Genomic DNA, 18902 nt, shown 5'->3' with positions numbered 1-18902 from the left:
TCAGAGTGGAAGAAGTGAAAAGTCTAGTTTATTATCACGCTGTAAATCAACATCATCTGGACAGCCCTTAATTAATCAAAGATCAAAATGATCACACAGAGTTGATCCCAGTGTTTTTCAAATCCAGACTTCAGCGCTCATCTGTGGTTAAAATGTGTTCATCTGCTGGACAAATAAAATTAAAGCATGTTTTGTTAAAGAAAAAAAAAAAAACAGTACCAACCACTGGGGCCCGGGCCATTCATGAAAATGAACTGAAATCGACTTTCAGAACCAGACATTATTTTGTCTTTATCGATTAAATCGATTATTGTTTTATTCTGTCATGTCCCCACTGTGTGTTCATGTGCTGTCTCTTTAAAACCACGCTACCAGGCTGTAGTCACGTGATTCTGCCCCCTATCTGCCACACTGAAGCAACCTAAACACCGAGGCCGACCGAGCGACTCAAGCTCGTACCAAAGAAAAACACAGCGTCTGTGGTTTGGACGTGGTGTGTTTGACCATCATTAAGACGAGACTGAACAAAGAGAAGTCAAATGTAGACGTTGAGAAAAAACGAGAGGAACAAGCTCCCAGTGACGTTAGAAACACTATCCCAGCTTTAACACTGGAGCATATTTACAGCACACGCCTCGTCACTGAACTGTGAGGGTCACGAAAACAACAACAAACTATCCATCCATCCATCCATTATCTGTAACCGCTTATCCAATTGTAGGGTCGCGGGGGGTCCAGAGCCTACCTGGAATCATTGGGCGCAAGGCGGGAATACACCCTGGAGGGGGCGCCAGTCCTTCACAGGGCAACACAGACACACACACATTCACTCACACACTCACACCTACGGACACTTTTGCGTCGCTAATCTACCTACCAACGTGTGTTTTTGGAGCGTGGTAGGAAACCGGAGCACCCAGAGGAAACCCATGCGGACACGGGGAGAACACACCAACTCCTCACAGACAGTCACCCGGAGCAGGAATCGAACCCACAACCTCCAGGCCCCTGGAGCTGTGTGACTGCGACACTACCTGCTGCGCCACCGTGCCGCACAACAACAAACTAATCGTTCATTAATCGTAATCGTGGTAAAATGTACAATTTATCGTGATGTTGATTTGCGCTCATATCACCCAGCACTGACCCTCACTTAAAGACAGGAAATTAATTTGTTCATCTGTTCATTTTTTCATTTTCAGTAAATGCTTCATCCTTTCAGGGTCATGGTGTGTCCAGGTCCTACCCAGAATCCTACCTTGGTGCCGGGTAGAAACACACCCTGGACAGAGCACCAACAGTGCTGCAAATGTGTGTGTGTGTGTGTGTGTGTGTGTGTGTGTGTGGACTGTGTGAGGAACCCCACACAGACCTGGGAGAGAAGAAATGAAATTGAATCATATGTTCTTCAGAAATAAGCTCATCCTCAGAGAGAACGCTCCTACACTGTTTTGGGGCAACTGCATTTTTACTGCTTCTATGTAGCTGCTGTACGTTCTGATGCTGTATGATTTGACTTGATCACTCCAGTGCTACGGGGCTTTTTAACCCTATAGTCAACACTTGGCACTGGGCATGAAGAACTTAGCCTCATTCAATTTTCATAACACCCACCACATAAAAGGAGGGAGTCATTGGGGTTCAGCTACTAACCTGCAGCGTGAACTGCAGCCGCTGGAAGTAAACCACACTGCTGTCCTCCTTCTGAGAAACCTGGTGCAGAATCTTTACAGAGTTTGTCCACAATGGAGTCAACAAACTAAGGGTGGAGAGAGAGAGAGAGAGAGAGAAAGAGACAGAGAGACAGAAAGAGAAAGTGAGAGAGACACAGAAAGAGAGAGAGAGACAGAGTGAGAAAGAGTGAGAGAAAGAGAGAGAGAGAAAGTGAAAGAGAAAGAGACAGAGAGAGAGTCATTTCTCTACTGTACAGTTAAAATCCACACCACTCAGTCAGATGCTGGTAAGTGCAGGTGTGTATTCGCTAACACAGAGGAGGAGGGCAGTAAGGTGTTCCCCTTTAAGAGTGCTGAGCTAACTGTGTTAGTGGAAGTTTGAAATAAGAAATAAAGCATGTGATAAGTTCATCCTTGTAGCCTGGGAATACTGTGTGGTTTGTAAAGAAATCACTACAAAGCATGGACTTAAAAACGACTGAGAATTAGGAGAAAATTGAGTATTCATAGAAATGTAAATGTGAATTATGGTAAAATAACTGTTTATGTAAATGGATAGGTTCTAATGCACACATTGTATCTCATTGCTGTAATGACCCTGAATGTTTAAACCAAGTGCCCACATGCTCAGAGGTGAAGCCCACCTGTTGAAGTTCTCCTGCACTAGGTTTTCATTCATATACTGCAGCTCCTCCTCCAGATATCGCATCAAAGGGTCCACAGCCTGGAAGGAGGAAAGGAATGAGAGGTTCACTAAGGTTCTGCACAGGTGCAGTTCCCAGCATTACTCTAGTGTTGTGCTGTGAGAAACATACAGCCTCAGTGGACCTGGAGGGCAGCCGGTGTCGCGTGGCCATCCTACGGACATACGACTCGATGTCTGTGTGTATCTACAGAGAGAGAGAGAGAGAAAGAATAGAGACTGTCTGATCTGCTCTTTATACACTCCCTGTGAGAAATAAAACTTATTCCAAGAACAACACGAGAAATGTTACTCCTTCTCAGCAATTTGTAAATGTGCTTCACCCAAAACACTTCAACGTACTTCAGAGAGGAGTCATGGCTTAATTAATTATGGAGTAGATTTCTTTCTGCACTAAGCACGGTCCCCTTGGGGGCGGCCCACTCTATGGTTTATTCACATCACGTCTCGTGTTAGTTTGTTTTCATTAATGCATCATTAGTAAGTATTTAAAGGGGACATTAAATGATAAAATACCATTTTCGGTGCATTTCAACATTCATTTTGGGATCTGGAGCCTATCAACCCACACACGGTGAAACAATACCACCCCCCGGCTAAAAACCAGAGCTTCTGCTCCTCGCTCCTCACTGCTGTGCGCTCGGGGTCGGGGTGAACAGCGAGCGGCTCATTATCATTTAAAGGAACAGGTGCTGAAAGCGGGCGTTCTGAACAGGGGGACACAGGGGGAGAACACTGCTGTGGGGTTGGATCCTTTTGTTAATTTGTGGAAATAGTGTAGACTGTGTCCCCTTTAATACGCATTAATGCAGTGCGTTCACTAATACACATACAGTATGTAGTTCTGGACGAAGCCTCTTTCCTTTCTACTGCCTGCCTCATGCCTTCCACTCATACACACTTGATTGTAGGGTTGTTTGTGGAGTGTGTTACCTTCTTCCCGAGTGTGTCTACAGCTGAGCGGATCTCTCTGTTCAGGACCGCTTGTGTGTGCTGTAGCTGTGAGGGAAGAGTGTTCTGGAACTGAGTTTCTCCAATCACGTTCCTCGTCCGCTCCCGTAGCCCCGCCCAGTTGAGCTGCTGTGGGAGGCGGTTCAGCACCAAGCGCAGATGCTCCAAATCATTCACCACTACACACAGCTAGACAGGAAAACAGACATCAGACCCACGTATACAGCTACAACTGAAAGAGACTAGACCTCCACATTCAGCTAGAGACGACTGAGCGCCCTCCACGGCTACAGAGGAAAACAGAGAGATCAAACAATCACACACACCTAAAGAACGAGAGCTAGAGAGATGGGACCACCATGTACAGGTAAAGAGAGAAAGGTAGAGAAGACAGACCTCCATACACGTTAGAGAGAAAAAGAGAGAGACCAGAACCCACCCCCCGCTATAGAACTCTTTATAAATAAAGAGGGAACACTAGTGATGTATATGTTCCTCAAGTCTTTGGAGATTCAAGGTTTTTATTCTGACCTTGAGAACATACTGTTTACACGGCTGAGATGTAAATAGTGACTCAAGCCAAATTCTCTTAACAAATCCGAGCGTGCGCAAGATCAAACAGAGCTGGAGGTTTAACGAGTGAGAACAGGAAGTGGTGGGCTTCAGACTGTGACTGTATCTCACTGTTATGTTTTTCTCACCCTGTTTGCAGCGTTGCCAGGGTCTGAGGTCTCAGAGAGATCCTTCACTCGAGCCTTCAGCAGACGACAGTAATTTGAAGCTATCTTGCAAATGTCCTGTAGATGGAAAATAAAAAGTTAAAAGATTTCTTTAACCCATTAGACTTCAAAGAGTTTTGTGAACTGCCTTTCAACTGGTTTAAATCAGCTGCCAGATAATTTATCACACGCATCAGCTGTGGAATTAGAGCTCTGGGTGTTAGCAGGTTAACTATCACTGTGTAAAAGAAGCTGCTTGGTTTGTGGAGTGGAATTCAGACTTCAGACTTGGTTAACCCTCTGTGGTCGAAGAACACAGCGGGGCGTCAAATACGAGCATTTGCAATGTTTCTATTAATATCTTAGCGACAGCACAGCGCAGAAACACAGTTCAAACGCTCTGTGAATGTAGTCTTTCGATCGCACGTTATCACCACTGTACTGATACTGTACACCCCGAGTTACCAGCCTGTATGAGCCTGAGACACACCTCCTCTGCCTCTCGCCGTTTCTCACTGGTGGATTCACTTGTTTTTAAGACTCTGATAAAATTATTTCACAAAAACACTTCATCCACACGAGGAAAGGGATGTTTTCACTGTAGGTCACATGGACCTCTCTTAACGAGAGAGCTGAGACTGTTCTGAACGTTTTGATATAAAACATGTGGGTGATATTATAATAAAAGTGATTTAAAGACGGATTTCAGAAAATTGAGAGAATGTCCTTAGACCCCAAAGGGTTAATCAGAGGGGAGCGAATTATGCTGTTGAATTATGGCTATTCTTATTTATAAGATCCTTGTTCTGGTCAAGAACCACACAACAATGTGTAACATTCTGACTTTGTTAGATCACATTTATATCATTGCTTCACTGCTTCCAGTAGCTGCTCACTTCATATTAATAAACCTGACTCTTACAGACAAAGAACAACGGACCGTACTCGTCTTACACAACGACAATGATCCATGCCTCGAGTGTTTTGAGTTCAGGCCCTTCTCTGTCCTGTCTCCCAGACTAACTAACTCCCACTGGCCTTTACTGTCTACAGCAGTCCTCGTTCTTATATGAAGCAGACTACAGACTCATCTAGAGGTGCAGTAATTAAATGACCACGAATTCTGCACTTATTGAAATGTCCTGAGCTGCTGTGAGAGGCTCTGCTCTTTCTCTTTCCCAGGTATAAGCTTTTATCATGGTGTGTTATTGCATTTATGATGTGTTTATTTGTATGTCTCTCTTTTTTAGGTCTCAACATCAAGTCCTGTATCTGAATCCATCCGCATTTAGACTCTAATCCTATTGATACCGACTAGAACACATTCTCTAAAAAGAGGACAAAGCGATTTTGCTTTGAAAAGTCGCTGTGAAAAAGAAAATCTGCAAAATGCTGTAAAGACAAATGTAAATGTAAGAGCACTGATTCGTCGTGGTCTTAATGATTAAGAACAGATGGAACAGCAAAACGGTCACCTTTTAAAGAGATCTATCTGAGTGATAAATGTTTGTATGATTTGGTGTAAGCTTGATCACCTCTGTGAGTTTGACCATAAGCATGAATCCCTCCTCAGAGTCAGGCCAGCTGAGCTGCTCCCAGAGCTGACAGATGGGCTGCAGACAAGCAGCCAGGTCCACTGCTGAAGAGCTGTGCTTAATGGGAACGGACCCTGTCTGCAACGGCTTCAACTACACACACACACACATACACACACATACACACACAAACACAAACACACACACACACAAAACACACACACAAACACACACACACAAACAAACACGCACACACACACACACAAACACACACACACACACAAACACACACACACACACAAACACACACAAACAAACAAACAAACACACACACACACAAACAAACAAACACACACAAACAAACAAACACACACACACACACACACACACACACACACACAGATCAGTTCAGTTCTGTTCAGTCTTTATTACCACTTTCTCTCAATAAAAAGTAATCATTCTCACATCCAGGTTTTACAACAGTAAAAGCACATTTAAACACATAAAGACAGAACATTGCTTAGAGCAAGACTCCAGACTCACCTGGTCCACCTGCACTGCTTTCTCCACTCGCTCCAGAGTGGTGGTGAATGCTTTATTCAGCCAATACGGAAGAGCCTCCCGGAAATCCTCATGGAAACTGGTCAGCTGTAGCAGCTTTCCCCTGAAGATGAGAAAAAAAAAAAACACGCAAAGTCCTGATTTCGGTTCGTCGTCTCACTGTGTCCATCCTTTTTACACATTCCTCATTCTGTACCTCACAGAACTGAAAGGTCCTGGTTCTGCCAAGTCGCCTTAAACAACATTTTAAATGGGTAAAGTATACAACAAATCTGCCTTTTTCGTAAAGCTGCATGAAGCAACAGTGTCTGACCTTTTCTGGAGGTAGGCTTTATTATTGTGGATGGTCTGCAGACTCAGATACACAGGGAACAGGCTGTTAGCCAATGACTGGTCCATGTTATTCTCCAACTGAGTCAGAGTGGCCCGGAGCTCTACTGCCAGCTACAAACACACACACACACACACACACACACACACACACAGACACAAACACACTGAACAACTAGTCATTGATCATGATAATTGTATACTGATTCAGTTTAACCAAATCTAAAACAGTGTGTGTATTCAGTCCTCACCAGAGAGTCCAACTTCTGGTAGACGATGGTAAACACGTCTAACTGCACCGCACTGAGAGGTGACACAGAGACTATTATTAACACAATCCCTTTCTAAACTAGTATCAGGAGTTATCATTTCACCATTTAAATTTACCTTACAAACACTCTGTTCCAGACATCTTTACTGAGACGAATGTCCTCCTGCACTTCTCTAATCAAAAGAGAGAGGGCGCTCACCGTCTCCTGCAGATCCTGTTACAGACGGACACCAGCGTTAAAAGCGTTCCCCTTCTACGAACAAAGACCAGTTATTAAACATATTCAGGAGTATTTCACCTTAGTCATTGGCTGATGAAGACCTTTTTTAATGTTGAACCACTCCTCCGTACCGTTCTGTGAGAAATCAGCGTTTAACGTTGATTACAAATGACCTTGACATATATCTGAATGATGTTTCACTAAAAATTAAAAGTCCTCTTTATATTTCTCACCAGCACAGCATCGGTAACTTCATCGTGTAAGTCAAACTGTGCAGGATTAAGCTTCTGAAAGGCTCTGGTCTTGCAGATCTGGACCAGAACCCTGAAAAAACAGACACACAAGACGTGAAGCATTTATTCCATAATTTAAAATACTAATTAAAACTAATATTACATGAGTTTAATGATAGAATACTATTAGAAACTCCATAGCTAGCCCTGTCACTAGCTAACAGTGCAGTACCTGAGCAGTGTGTGCAGCCGCGGGGTGGTTTTAGGTGTTGGAGGAAAGATGTCTCTGTACTTGGACACTAAACAGAGACCGTACTGAAGAAAGCCATGGAGTGAATCACCAAGCTCTTGTTTCTGTTAGCACACACACACACACACACAAGAGGAAAAGGCAAAATAAGTGATGACCCAAAAACAAATACATAAAATATCTACTGTATCTCAGTGGGACAGCTCACTGAATCGAAAACACTAACAAATAAAACACTGAATCTCAAAATACTCAACTCAGAAAACACATCACTTGTTTTACACTCCAACAGAGACCAAAACAAACTTGTTTACAAACTTGTTTATCATATCTACACTAAAATAAATGCCTTTCAAAATGTATTACTTTATTAGTTTAAAGGTTTGCATAAAATTAAATCATCTATATACAAAGTGTCACGCCCTTGTCCTGTCGTGTCTGTTGTCCCTCACTTGGCACATGGCTCTGTTTGCTATTGTCCATGTCTCCACCCATGTCCCGCCTTTCTTCCTCCTCCTTGTCAGTGTCATTTGTAATCCCGCCCCCTCGTTATCAGTCCAGGTGTCCCTTGTCTATGGTGTTCATTTAAGTTCCCTTGTCTCTGTGCTTCTTTGTTGGACATTCCACCTTTAGTTTGCTTTCTCCAGTCTGTCTGTCTGTCTGTCTGTCATTCCCTTTATTTCTTTTATTTCTTTTCATTTATTGTCATTTTAAATTGTTTTAATCATTTTAATCATTTTACTCTTTTTATGTAATTGTCTTAATGGAATTTATGATTTTACTCTGGCTTTTAATGTAATTTCTTTTTCTGTAAAGCACTTTGAATTGCTTCTGTATGAAAGGTGCTCTATAAATAAACTTGCCTTGCCTTGCCTTGCCTTGCCTTTAAGTCAGTCTTTGTATCTCTCTTGTCTCAGGTCTGTTTAGATTTCTCTGTTCAAGTTTATTCGGTTTAGCTTCTTTGTCTAGGCCCCTGTTAAACCCTCCATGTATTGTCCTTCTGTCAAAGTCTCTCTGTCTTTGTTCTTTGTTTCAGTTTCCTGTCTCATTATCCTAGTCTGTCTCTGTGTTGTTATCTTTTGTAGAAATTAAAGTATTCTGTGTTTTAGCCAGTGTGTCCGCCTCCCCTGCCCCGTCTGCCCCACGTTCCTGACACAAAGCTGTAACTTGGGTACATGTTTCTCAGATTTTATCGGTGGATGATTTAATTTCATACAAACCTTTGATATAAAGGTCTTTTTTTTAAATGTTCTCTTCTTTTTTGTACTACGTCGGTTTGATTCCTGCTTTAGTTTTTGTGTTAACTACATGTCCTTCATCTTTATATTTTGATTCACTAATATTAATTACCACAATATTATTAAAAATAATAATAATAACAACATCATAGTAACAGCTGATTTGATCTCACCCTCCCGTTTTTGCATCAGATTACTGAGAAAGAAGGGAGTTGTGAAAGAGTGAACACTTCAGATGAAACTAATCAGTGTGTACTATAGAGGTCTGCACACTTATTAACACACACATGCTATGGAAAGTGTTTAAAAGGGGAAAGATTATGAACAAAATCTGTGCATGAGCCCTTAAATCCAGGCCCAACAACTGAAATAAAACAACCCAGTCAGTTTACTGTGGGCTGCAGTCAGTAAACATGGGATAAACAAGTTTTGTGCTGATTTTGTTTTGCATCTTACACAGTGTACAACAGTCTCTCCAACCACAGCCGCAGAACTATGTTTATGTGAGAGTGCAAAGATGAGGATAAACTGGGCAAAACAAACACAGCTGCAAAGAAATAAGAGCAGTGAGTAAAAACGTTCAAGACAAGAATAATAATAATAAAAAAAAGTATACTGAGTGAAAACAGTTAAAAATTAGCTGCTGCTCTGTGCTCGTGTCGGGGGGTGAAGACCGAGCGGCTCGTTATCATGGGCTGTTTAGACAGGGGAATTATGCTTCTCTGTGGTTTGATCCTTGTGTTATTTTAAACAAAGCATGTCACAGAAAACTGTGTTCACTCGTGGAGAAAAATGTCCCCTTCGAGGCTTGAAGTGCATTATTTAAAGCAATGCATTATGCACCTTGTTAAAGACAACAGTGCGGACCAGGAGAAACACAATGTACCAGAAGTTGTCTGTTGCTTAAATGTTGAGAGTTAATCTTTATCTGTGCAAATGTAAATCTATAATGACCTCATTTCCAGTACTGAGTAAGTACTCATTTGTTAAAGTGTGGTGTGTTCGTCTGTTTTTATACATAAAGCCTTTGTCTTTTTAAGCAGCCTAAAAATGCCAAGTCAGCGCAACTTCACCTCTTATCACATCTCTGTCCTTGTGGCCAAGGCTAAAATGGCAATAATGCTTCAGAAATCACGTGCAGGCAGATCACAATACCACATCTGTAATAAGAGGCTGGTAACACATGGAGGAACACCGATTTTGTTCAATGTCCTCGAGGTATGTATCCTGATCTTTATCTGAGTAGCGGCACGTCCCCAGTCCACACTCTGACTCAGCTCTGTCATAAGCTCAGGTTTCTCCTTCCAGTAAGTGTTTCAAGTTAAATAAAAAACCCCAGGTTGGCAGCACAGCCAGCATGTTTACTGTTTTTAAAATGTTTAAAGCTTTTACCCTGTTTTCCTGCACTGTCTCTGTGTCTTCTGAGTTCCCTTGTCTGCTTTGTTTTTGTTCTAGTCTCCTCCCTTCTCTCCGCCTTTGCCCTGCCTTAGCCCCACCCTCACATTATTGTTCCCACCTGTGCCTCCTTCGCAATCCAGCCACCTTATGTTCCCAGGTGTTCCTTGTCTCTGGTCATGTGCATGTATACCACCTTGATTTCAGTGCTCCTTTGTCTGGTCTTGTGTGTAGATGTGTGTTCTACCCGTGTCTATACCACTTCCCTGTTGTTTCCTGGTTTGTTCAGTTCACGTTTACTTTCATTTTGTGTGTTGTATTTGTTTTTGTAAATAAAGTTATTCCCTGTGTGTCTCCTTCACAAAAGTAAATGTGAAGTTTCCACAAAAGTGTCTCCTTCACGTAAATACACATTATTCAGGAACTCACCTGAAGCTACTGTACACGAATCATGCTTTTATACAGAAAGCTGTAGCGGGCAGAAGAGAGTGGGTGACTGGACTTTTGAATATTCATGGAATGTATAAATCTAAAAAATATATGTAATTATATAATAATTGTGATTAAATATGTTTTGACTTAAGGGTTTACTTTGATGTCTGCTTACCAGGAAAACAGTTCAGATAAATCATTCATCACATTAATGACTAACAGATTTACAGCGATATAAACAGTGGAATCTGGGTATGCAACATGAAATTGTCAGTTCAAAGACTTCTATAGGCCAGTGAAAACGTAAAGGACATGTCTGCTGTAGCTCTGACCTGTTGATAGGGGAGTTCCTGCTGGTCCCAGTGGTACTCTATACTGGTCAACTGCTGAAAAAGCACTGTAGAATCCACCTCCAAACTCTGATAGAGTTTACTGTAGGCCACCCACTTCCTGCACACGCACACATCAGAGATCTCAATCAAGCAATGCTGATCTTCTAACAAAGTCTGTGAGGATGTGTAAACAACACACAGCTTTTTGAATGCAGCCAGATGGCCCAGAACTCACGCCAGGTCTTGTAGAAATGGAGAAATGTCGTTTTGGGCAGCATAGTGCTCCAACAGTGCAGTCCCTTCTCCACAGAGGTCACCCTTCCAGGGACTGCTGTCCTAATCAGACAGAAAAACAAAGGGGTATTAATAGTTAGATTGCCCCTCTTTGCTAAAGTAAGAGCTTCTTCTCTACTGGGATCTATTCAGTCGTGAGACCAGTCCCATTCATGAGGGAAGATGTATTCTGTGTGCACCTGAAACTACGGATACTGGAAGCCTGTGCTAGCATTTCTCCTGCGATGTTGCTATCAGTGTGTGAAGAGTGGGAGAAGAGGGTTGCATTGACAATCCAACACAATGGGCAGCACTTTGAACACATTTTATAAGTGGTCAGAAACTTGTAAATAACTCATGAAAGAATAAAGTTACGTTAAAACCAAGCACACCATTGTTTTTCTTGTGAAATTCCCAATAAGTTTGATGTGTCACATGACCCTCTTCCCAAGTTGGAAAAAACAAAAGTTGGATCCAAAATGGCCAACTTCAAAATGGCCGCCATGGTCACCACCCATCTTGATAAGTTTCCCCCCTCCCATATACTAATGTGCCACAAACAGGAAGTTAATATCACCAACCATTCCCATTTTATTAAGGCGTATCCATGTAAATGGCCGACCCTGTGTATTTACAAGGGTGACAAAGTAATATCATATCCTACCTGCTGTTTGGAGATGTGAGCTTGAACAAACTGCTGCAGGATCCCACTGTAGTTCACATAAGCACTACGGCCAGCGCTCAGCGTTTCATCTCTCTGTCAATCACGAACACGCAGCAAGTCACCAATTCTGAAATCACTGGATGTGTGCTAAATTTATAAAAGGCTATGCAATCCCACCATGACCACAGATAACAGATAAATGTCTTCAGAGCACTATCGGTGCTGTACGTGCCCTATCTGTTGCCCAGTGTGAGCTGGATCTGATTGCGTTTGCAAGACTGAGAACATGAAGAACATGGTGAACTCCAAAAAGTAGTCAAATGTGAGATTAATGGGACACGTAAGGGTATCACACAACTTTACTGCTCTGTATTTACTGTTGTGGAGGTTAATCTGGTTTATTTATTGTATATTTAGTACTATTTCCAAAAAGATATGTGTTTCCTGTGTAATGTGCTACTGTTTTGTGTTGCACCATGAACTTGAAGAACACAATAAATACACACATACTGAAGAATAACAATAAAGATCACTTGACTTCGCTTATAACAAGTTCTACCCATTTTCCCATCCGTGAATGTTCCCGTCTCTATTCAGTTCCCTTTGTTCTGCCCAGTAGAACCTGAAATTACCTGCAGTGGTGCTCACCTCTTTGTGAATGAATTTAAACTGAATATGGCATTGCCCTCGGTCTGGGTACGTCTCTGTCCGAGGCTGGAGGATGAACCATCTGTCCTCCGTACAGTGCAGATCCTATCATTCAGAAGTCTTTAGTAGTTTGTCAGTTTGTATTTTCTTGTGCTAAACAAAGCAGTTAAAGGAGCTTTCACATATTAAAATGCACCCACCTGCAGTTTAAGAACAACATTTCCCAGGAAATCATCTGTCCCTTTCTCCTTTTTTGCATCCTTTATCATCCTGTAAATAAATCACATTGGCCACCATTTTAAATCAAAGTCTGGTAAAAGGAGAAGATAATCTACACCCCACTCGTTGTACACTCGTGATTATTAAGGCGATGAAAGGTTAGCTTTTTAAAGAGATGCCTGAGAAACACCGGTTGTGGTTTTATAAAAACCTTTCAGTGAATGATCCTATAAAAATTAGAAGTCTTTAAAACAACAGTTTACTATGTACATTGTACTGATGTTTATGTTCATCAGCTTTCTCTCGCTACAGTAACAAGCATGGATTGTGTAAATACATCTTAGAAATGCTCTATGAAACCAAACTAGGAAAATCAGAAACACAACTTCTGTCAAAATGTTTTGTCCACAAAAAGTCTTTATCCTTTAAACCAGAGAAAAGGAGCCAGACCTTACTATGTTTAGCTTTCAGCATGTTGTCCTTCTCTATGAGTCATTTCTGTCATGTATTCCACCCTATTTTGAAGAAAGCTACTAAAGTTACATGGCTGCAAATATCTGGCTTGATTGCAGCAATGTTACTCATAGTTGCTTAAGGTGGATTCTTTCCACCTTCAAGACAAATCCCCTAAAGGGATTTTTTTAGCCTGAAACTGGAAAATCTTACTCTTGAGACAATTGCAGAACTGTTGTAGGAGGTCAGTGGGCTTGTTTACAACAGATGCATTCATTTTCTTTTTGACCACTTCGCTAATCATTTTGTTTAAAGGGCCGTGCACGAGTGACGATCTTTTATACAGATTAAAACATCTATAAAATATACAGCTAAAGTGAGAGTCACCAGAAACCTTGACTTTGTAAAAGCATACGGGGGTGGACTGAGTGCATGTGTTATACAACACAGTGTTGGCGTGACCTTTTCAGACCGTGGAAATTTGTCCGGAACTCGTCGAGTTTCTGAGCGAGCGACACTTCCTCGTCTTTATCCCTGTGAAGCGAGAGGAGAGAAGATCAGCAAAGCTACGTTCCACTTCATTCAGGCAATAGACAAGCTATAGTTTAACCACAGTGACTCAGCCGAAACTAAACTGAAGCAGAAACGCCCCCACGGCGCAGAGCACCACTTCTACTCACCACATTTCCAAGTGAAAATTGCCAGAGGTTATGTTTTCAAACACCCTGAGTGAAAGCAACAGAGAAACACGGCGATTAACTCCAGTCAGTGATCGTTAGTCATGTTCTACTGCTACATCACTATAAACAGGATCTGCAATTTTAGTGATGAGGACACACCCTGTTTATTCTCAGTTTTTCAACTCAAATTTTACACTGAGAAACACAAGTAACATAACGATTCATTAAATGTTTCAGTTTAATTTGATTTTGAGGTTAAATCCAGCACTGCTTGCCCTTTATTGCCTTCTCAAAATTATCAATCCTCAGAAAATGTATTGTGATATTTTTGGTTTGGTGCAGTGCACTAAGTAAAATGTTAAAGTCATTGTCCTTTTGCTTAATTGTTTATTAATAATGAACTATATTTTAATAATATTTATTGTCTTCAAGTATTGCTTGAACTCCTAAATGCTACAATTGTTAGAAAACAGTCAAATCATGAATTTAGATCGCACACACACACACACACACACACACACGTTTAAATACACAAATGCCATTCCGTTTCAAATTTGGGAACAAGTAAAAATCCCTTATGGCTGAATGTGGGCTACAGGGTGGAGGACTGATGTCCTGGAATTCCACATGCTCAAGATTCCTCAATGTACTTGTGTTACTCAATGAAAAGATATTGCTGTCCAGACACTCACAGTTTAAAGGTCTGGTCCCAGACTGGGTTGAGTGTCTGTTTCTTAATGTCGGTTTGGAACACTTCTCCATGCTGTCCTGAGTCCTTCACCACAGCCTTCTGTGGTTTAGAGGGTACACCGCCGCCTTTAGGTTCCTGGCCTTGGTGCATAATGGTCAGCAGACAGTATGGGTCACTGAAACCTGCCATGGACATTCAGAGGAAAAACAGGAACAAAAAAACCAATACAACTCATGAAAATAGGGGAAGTCCTGATGCTGTGTCTTTGATGTAACTGCTGCTACAGAGGGATAAATATAGCCATGGACTATTTCATTCCCTCTTATGATCGTGTATTATGTAAGAATAGTTCAGATGGTAACACATACCACTAATGTCCTTTCCCAGAATGCCTTTGGCTTCTTTGACGGTGACCTTCAGGCTGTAAATGGGCCGCTGAGCGAAATATTACCATGTTCAGTTAATATTGAAAATGAGATACAGATTACAGTGCAATTCAAATGTATTGTAGCACGTTCTTCCAGCATATGTCTTAATAATATAGCTTTACAGAGACATCTGCTTAAACTGAATCCATGAAACAATAATAAATTAATAAAAGAGAAATAAAGTAATCACCTCTGTGCTCTGGACTTTTTCGCTCAGACTCTTATGTTCATCATCCGTCATCCTAAATGCCTTAAAACACGCCATAAATAACACATATTAATAAAAGTTACAATGACAAACGGTATTTACAATCCTTATTTCCACCTCTTGGTCTTAATGAGTGAAGTGAAATGTACCCAAGTAAAATATTGATACGTGTGCATTTTCAGAACATGATACAAAACAGGAACAACACGAGCCCAACGATATGATTATAGACCGTGTATAAGTTAACAACCTGCGGCACCAGCCTTGGATCGTAAACTCACCTCTTTGATGTATTCCTGGAGCTGAGTGTCAGTGTATTGTGTGCTGCTGTTTGTCTTTCCCAGTCTGTGTTTAATGGTGTACAGGAGCTCCTTGTACAAAGGTTTGAGCTGCAGACATTAACGACAACAATGTTCATGAATTTATCCATCTATTTAAGTTCAGTGAGGAGACTACACATGACCTACAGGGGTTGGACAATGACAGTGAAACACCTGGTTTTAGACCACAGTAATGTATTAGTGTGGTGTAAGGCCTCCTTTTGCGGCCGATACAGCGTCAGTTGGTCTTGGGAATGACATACACAAGTCCTGCACAGTGGTCAGAGGGATTTGAAGCCGTTCTTCTTGCAGGATAGTGGCCAGGTCTCTACGTGATGCTGGTGGAGGAAAACGTTTCCTGACTCGCTTCTCCACAACACCCCAAAGTGTCTCAATAATATTTAGATCTGGTGACTGTGCAGGCCATGGGAGATGTTCAACTTCACTTTCATGTTCATCAAACCAGTCTTTCACCAGTCTCGCTGTGTGTATTGGTGCGTTGTCGTCCTGATACACGGCACCGCCTTCAGGACACAATGTTTGAACCATTGGATGCACATGGTCTTACTGGTGCAGTGTGGAGTTAATGAAGATTGTCCACCAGGCTGCTCCAATTTAGCCCTGACACCTCCCACACTACAATGACAGGTGTTTCCCTTTCACTGTCCAACCCCTGTAGATCTGCAAGTACAAAACACGCTGCTGGACACATTTAAGTCAACCTTAATACGGATGTTGATTTACTTAACACTTCTGTAGCACAGTACAAAGAGTATTATGTATGAAGTGTAATGCACAGAAGGAGAATTGTGACAATACAAATAAGGCAATGCAATAACTGTCTATAGCCACGTGAATTAACTCACCAGAATGAAGCAAAAATCATGCGTATAGACCACTTCAAACTATTAGAATAAAGATATTCTCGATGTGATGCTCACCTCTAGCTCCTTGTGCTTCCTCTCGGTCTCCTCTGGGTCTTCTGGATCCTTAAAATCCTGCAGTAAAGTTAAATATATTAAGCGTATCTATATAATCAATCAAATCATTGAATCTAAACCTCTGTCTAATACAATTCCATTACATTTCGTGCATCACTCCTTAACACTGCACATAAATCACAAAAATACACAAACATTGCTGTGTGTTTAACACACACTCTTTCTGAACGGAACAGGTTAGTCACGGCTTCTGATGCAGGGTCTGACCTGGGTGATTTTCAGTGTTTACCTTTCTGTCTTTTTGTCTCCGTGTCATTCCCAGTTTCCGTGCTGGAGAGCCCTAAATACACAGCCACACAAAATCATTTCACTTTACATCTATTAACTACATGCAACATGTTTTAATGTATATTCAAAGCATTACTATTAAAATAAAAAAACAGACAAACTGTAGGTCGGTTAAGGTGGCCAGCACCTACAGTACCTGCCGCTGTCTGCTTCGAGCTGATCCTGAACCTGTTGGGTTCGACTGTGCAGCCGCAGATGGATAAAGAAACACAAAAAGAGGAGGGGGGGAGGGGGGACAAAAACAACCTTTATTAAATGATCCTGGAATTTCTGATGCATGGAACATGGATGCAATAAATGTCATGAGGGAAGACTTGCAGTGTGTGTCTCATGATTAAGTTTTAAATCTATTGCTTGAGTTGCTACATATTACCATTTAAATGCTATAAAACTAATATATAAGGTGTGTGTTAACACGAGGCAGGGTGTGAAGTGGAGATACACACCCAGGCCTTCAGAGTTATACATTATCATCAAACTGGATATCACAAGTCCTTATTTATCCAAATAAACGGTTATTTTTAAGTTATTTAAATGAACATTTCAGGATCTGGAGTAAAGTTAAATAACATAAAAAAGGAGGACTTTGTTTAAAGAGTCATGGAAAACAACATTCTGAACTACGATTTTCTTGCTGAGTATCAACACTGTCAAAATATTGATGGTTATAAGGTACATCTGATCGATATTTTGTTTTAGATTAACTGTTTTTATGATGTCACAAAGTCCAGCAAAAAAGATGCCACGTGAAGCAGAACAGCTCCAGCCATTCGTTCTGAAATAAAGCACAATACCAGGCGGGTCACAGCATATAAAACTCAACATTACAGTAATAATAAACAACAACAACAACAACAACAACAACAAACAAGCAGTTTAATTAGAATTTAATTAAAATGCCCATGCGGAACAGGCCCCTACACACAGACGAGTCGCTGTGATGGTGTTTGCATGCAGTTCTCTAAAACTCTTCCTTGTTTGCTTTAAGGAAGCTTCATTACACTGAATTAGCATGCAAAGATTTTAATTCTGCACTGACAGCTAAGTCATTTGCATTCTATTACAGGCCCCCACTGTGTAACTCCCCTTACTGCAGCACACTGAATCATCTCCAGTTACTGTGTGACGTCGATGGAAATAAAAACTGAAGGTGGCTGTGAGGGGATTCTCAACTCCATAAATATGTGTTCTCGTTAATCATAAACTGCATTACATGACACTGAAACACATTCTCTGTACATTTGTATGCAGATTTTTAGAGAGTCCTGTTCAAACGGCATGTTTCGTATCATGTAGCCGTGCCCTGTTTATTAAATACAGAAAATAACTATGTATTAAACTGTTTCACTGTGTACTAAAGCATAGTTTTACTTAAATAAAAACCCTGTAATTAAACCAGGTGTGTCCAGACTTTGCACACACCTTTGGCACGTTATTTGATCGTATAAAACTGATGTAGAGGTATCGGCCAAAGGCAAAGAATGTCCAGCCTTTGGTACTGTGTTTGTTTAAGCTTTGAGACCTACACAGATGTGATATAAACGTGTATAGGACTTGCCTCTTGAGGTGGAACGAGCAGTCGGTCTGTGTTGTTTGACCCATCCTGGACTGGTACCATGTTGCTGGAGAGAGTTTAGCGCAGTGGCCTTCTCTATAACGCCGCTGGAAGTCCTCTAGAAACACAGTTTCTCGTCTGAAAGCATCCGCTGTCAAACGCAACGTTCATTCAACCGATCGGCTAAAAATAAAAGGTGCTCAGCAAAACCTCAGTAAAAATGAACTGACACCGTCATACATCTTTCATAAGAGAGTCTTTAAGTGTGCTACGGAAGTTACCATTTCCTGTTTAAGGTTGGTCCTGTGACTTGTAACCGTTTCTTCATCTGCCTCTTACAGCAGAGCCTGTTATCTCTCTGCTCTCTCTCGCTCTCGCTCTCCATCTTCCTTCCTCTCCTCCGCAACACTCAGCTCTCTGCTGGCCTCCCTTCTTCACTTCTCTGCTCTGTCACTCCTGATGATATAAAAAAATAAACAAAGCTGACTCTTTGTCAAAAACGTATTTAAATATCCAGTTATTTGTATCATTATATTTTCCACCTCTGGCTTCGCAGACACTGATACTGTCTTCTCACTGATTGACGCGTGCCACCACAACACAGCTTCTGAAGATGAAATAATGCTGTAAG

General features: G+C 41.4%; 1 protein-coding gene across 3 annotated transcripts in view; it reads right to left on the bottom strand.

Annotated features, from left to right (window-relative positions):
• Positions 1-18902, bottom strand: part of unc13d (unc-13 homolog D (C. elegans)) — a 23474-nt gene extending 4572 nt beyond the window's left edge. The window contains exons 1-30 of one of the 3 annotated variants that reach the window (XM_066663216.1): positions 18814-18902; positions 18553-18727; positions 18275-18454; positions 16853-16897; positions 16658-16708; positions 16369-16425; positions 15389-15496; positions 15090-15149; positions 14840-14906; positions 14473-14653; positions 13781-13825; positions 13563-13634; positions 12629-12698; positions 12429-12533; positions 11781-11873; positions 11079-11179; positions 10844-10961; positions 7429-7550; positions 7197-7287; positions 7042-7098; positions 6860-6957; positions 6724-6775; positions 6456-6586; positions 6125-6245; positions 5582-5734; positions 4029-4124; positions 3310-3516; positions 2489-2563; positions 2318-2397; positions 1654-1759 (exon numbers count right to left, since the gene is read on the bottom strand). In XM_066663216.1, the coding sequence (XP_066519313.1) occupies positions 1654-1759; positions 2318-2397; positions 2489-2563; positions 3310-3516; positions 4029-4124; positions 5582-5734; positions 6125-6245; positions 6456-6586; positions 6724-6775; positions 6860-6957; positions 7042-7098; positions 7197-7287; positions 7429-7550; positions 10844-10961; positions 11079-11179; positions 11781-11873; positions 12429-12533; positions 12629-12698; positions 13563-13634; positions 13781-13825; positions 14473-14653; positions 14840-14906; positions 15090-15149; positions 15389-15496; positions 16369-16425; positions 16658-16708; positions 16853-16897; positions 18275-18334 (2622 nt within the window). In that variant the 5' untranslated portion in view covers positions 18335-18454; positions 18553-18727; positions 18814-18902. The remainder of the gene's footprint in view (positions 1-1653; positions 1760-2317; positions 2398-2488; positions 2564-3309; positions 3517-4028; positions 4125-5581; positions 5735-6124; positions 6246-6455; positions 6587-6723; positions 6776-6859; positions 6958-7041; positions 7099-7196; positions 7288-7428; positions 7551-10843; positions 10962-11078; positions 11180-11780; positions 11874-12428; positions 12534-12628; positions 12699-13562; positions 13635-13780; positions 13826-14472; positions 14654-14839; positions 14907-15089; positions 15150-15388; positions 15497-16368; positions 16426-16657; positions 16709-16852; positions 16898-18274; positions 18455-18552; positions 18728-18813) is intronic. The other 2 variants (XM_066663217.1, XM_066663218.1) reach the window with 2 other exon arrangements.

The sequence above is a fragment of the Hoplias malabaricus genome, chromosome 3 (genome assembly GCF_029633855.1).
Source record: "Hoplias malabaricus isolate fHopMal1 chromosome 3, fHopMal1.hap1, whole genome shotgun sequence".
Taxonomy (NCBI): Eukaryota; Metazoa; Chordata; class Actinopteri; order Characiformes; family Erythrinidae; genus Hoplias; species Hoplias malabaricus.
The sequence above is the reverse complement of the archived record's forward strand: the minus strand, read 5'-3'. Positions and strand labels throughout refer to the sequence as shown.